The sequence below is a fragment of the Tupaia chinensis genome, unplaced genomic scaffold, assembly GCF_000334495.1.
Source record: "Tupaia chinensis unplaced genomic scaffold, TupChi_1.0 Scaffold142100_1, whole genome shotgun sequence".
Lineage (NCBI taxonomy): Eukaryota > Metazoa > Chordata > Mammalia > Scandentia > Tupaiidae > Tupaia > Tupaia belangeri.
Genome location: NW_006201951.1, coordinates 448,241 through 450,838, shown reverse-complemented (window position 1 = coordinate 450,838; position 2,598 = coordinate 448,241). Strand labels below are relative to the sequence as shown.

The 2,598-nt window shown below is 62.3% G+C and overlaps 1 protein-coding gene across 1 annotated transcript in view; it reads right to left on the bottom strand.

The window, feature by feature from the left end:
• DPH7 (diphthamide biosynthesis 7) overlaps nt 1–2,490 on the bottom strand; it is a gene marked incomplete at its 5' end in the record, with an annotated part of 7,846 nt that extends 5,356 nt beyond the window's left edge. Inside the window, 4 exon segments of the mRNA XM_014582064.1 lie at nt 30–202; nt 462–556; nt 2,066–2,153; nt 2,360–2,490. Coding sequence (XP_014437550.1) covers nt 30–202; nt 462–556; nt 2,066–2,153; nt 2,360–2,490 — 487 coding nt within the window.
• Nucleotides 2,491–2,598: the final 108 nt, after the last annotated feature.

Here is a 2,598-nt window from a genome sequence, read left to right as displayed (position 1 = left end):
CACCACCCCCCAGAGGGGGGCCCTCTAACCTGAATACAGGACTTCTGTCTGCCAGTAATTGAAAGCAGCAATCCAGGCCTCGAAGCGATGGGCCTGCCACGTGGCCACCTCCTGCAGACCGGGCCCCGCCTCACTCACTGCCAAGAGGCACAGCTTCCCCCTGGAGTCACTGCTGATGATCCTCAGGGGCTGGCCACTGGCCCTGGGAACAAGGAGCCATGGAGAACATGGCTGGATGCAAGCTGCCCTTCTCTGGCCCCCAGACTTGTCCAGAGAGGGCAAGAGCATGCGGCTCTGGAGACGCCCGCGGTATGGCACAGAGCCCAGCTGGCACTCGGCTTGTACAGGGGGCAGCCGGGTCTCCTCCCCTCAGGTGGGGTGGTGGCCAGGCACGTGCAGTCACTGCGTGGAAGCAGGAACGGATGCTCGGTGGAAGATTTAGGGCCCTGGCCAGCGCTCACCTCACAGCTTTCCCTGTGGACCAGTCAAGGGACAAGGCCAGGCTCGGCTCCTCGCGGCCAGCGCTGCACAGCGGCTGCAGGGTGTAGCTGCTCTTCTGGACAGAGGGGCCAGGCAGAGGGAGCCGTCAGACCCGTGAGGGGCACTCCCTCCTTTGGGCCCGGTGCCCCTCCCTGGTCCTCTCACCACAGGGACGAGCGTGTCAGTCACTGGCTCGCACTCTGCAGAACGTGGAAACTACTGCCACATGACAGTCACGTCCCCGAGGCATTCCCACAAGTGTTACTGGGGAGAACAGGCCTCAGGGCTCTCATGCCCACTGGCCTCCTGATACCCAGGCCTCTGGGACTTGGCAAGGTCTGTCTCCAGCTCTCTTCTGGTTTGTTTCAAAACCAAAGCTGGCCCTGAAGACACTGTTTCTCTCCAAAGTCGCTGTCACTCCTACTACCTGAGCAGCCTGGACCGAGCCCTCGGCAGGCTGCCAGGCTGCTGTACCAGGTCCTGCCCTCAGGTCTGCTCCTTGGCCTGCTGCCATCTTCAGACACCTCCACCCTCGTTTCTGTGACATGGCCACACTGGCCTAAGCAAGGCCCTTCTAAGCTGGCCCATGGGGACCCTGCCGCAGCCCCTCCAAGGTTAAGGTCTGCCCCACCACAGTGACCTTGCAGAGCACAGTCCAGGATCCTGGCAACCCTGCACACTCCTGCATAAAGCAGGACAGCCTGCAGCAGGGCGCCTGGTGTCGTGCACAGAGCAAGCCCCACAGCGGGCCAGCCCACACGTCACCGTCACTATAGGGCAAGAGCCCCAGCAGGCCTCGTGCTGGCATGTGTGTGCACACCCAGACCCTGACGGGACCACAAAGGGACTGGGGAGTCCCCTCTCTCTGATGAGCACATGTGCCCGCTAACAACTGAAGAGGCGAGACCAGCAGATGGCATAATGATTACGTCACTTGACTCCCACATAGTTGACCACAGTTCAAGTACCGGACCTGAAGATGTAAGACTCACACTGGGCAAGTGTGCATGCATGCCCAAAGTCCCAAGAAGAGAAAGGACTGCAGCATAGCCACCCCCTGGGCAGTGACTTCTCGCTGTCTGTCTCCTGCAAGTGCAGGTGCTCTGTAGCAAAAATCTTTCTAAAAACAGAGAGAGCAATAGGGCTAGCAGTGACATGGTGGTTAAGGTGCTGGACTCCCATGTGGCTAACTCGATCGGAGCCTCAGGCCTGGCAGTTTGCTTTCTCATTTTCCCTCTCTACTGGATGTGTGTGCCCTGTAGCGAATTTTGAAAATAGTAACGATGATAAATTAAAATTAAATACAAAGAGAAAGAGAAATCGGGCGCTCTCCCAGTAATCACAAGGGGGTTCGCTGCTATTCCTGTCCCAGCATCAACCCAGGATGAGTGTCCAGGCCTCCCTCAGAACTTTCAGACCCAAGCAGACAGCTCTCCAGCTGGTCGCCCCCCAGGGGGGCCAGGCAGGCAAATCGGACTCCGCCCCTAGGAGGCCTGCAAGGAGCCCTGCTTAAGAGGCCATCCTAGAAAGCGAGTCTGCAGCTGGGCCTCCCTGGCACCCGTCCCTGAGCCTGGCCATCACTCACCTCTGAGCCCATCAGGCCGAACAGTCGCACAGATCCACTGGCGTCGGCCACACCCAGGAGGGCCTGACCAGCCACCAGGACGTGGCACCTGTGGAGCGGACAGTCAGCGCCAGGCGCCTGAAGCGCCCCCGGGGGAGTCCGAGCACTGCCGACCCGGCTCAGGGCTGGACCTGGCAGGGGCAAGTGCCCAGGTGCCGCCAGCCGCGAGGACGGGACCCACGACCCCAGGCTCGGGGCTGCCCTCCGCGGGAGGCTCCCGGTCTCGCGAGCACCGCCCCGGCACGCCGAGGGTACCACTGCATGTCCAGGACGGCAGGGGTGTCCCTCCTCTGGACCTGGACCAGCGGCCGCGCAGCTCCGTCCTCCTTGAAGGTGAACAGGCAGAGGCGGCCCACCCGGCACCGAGGCTCGCCGTCCGGCTCGTCCTAGCGAGGAAAGAGCGTTGGGGGACCACGAGGGCTGGCGGAGGGCCCTGGGGCGTACATCTGCCGAGACCACCGAGGACGCGCCCGCCCGCCCGGCCCGCGCACCCC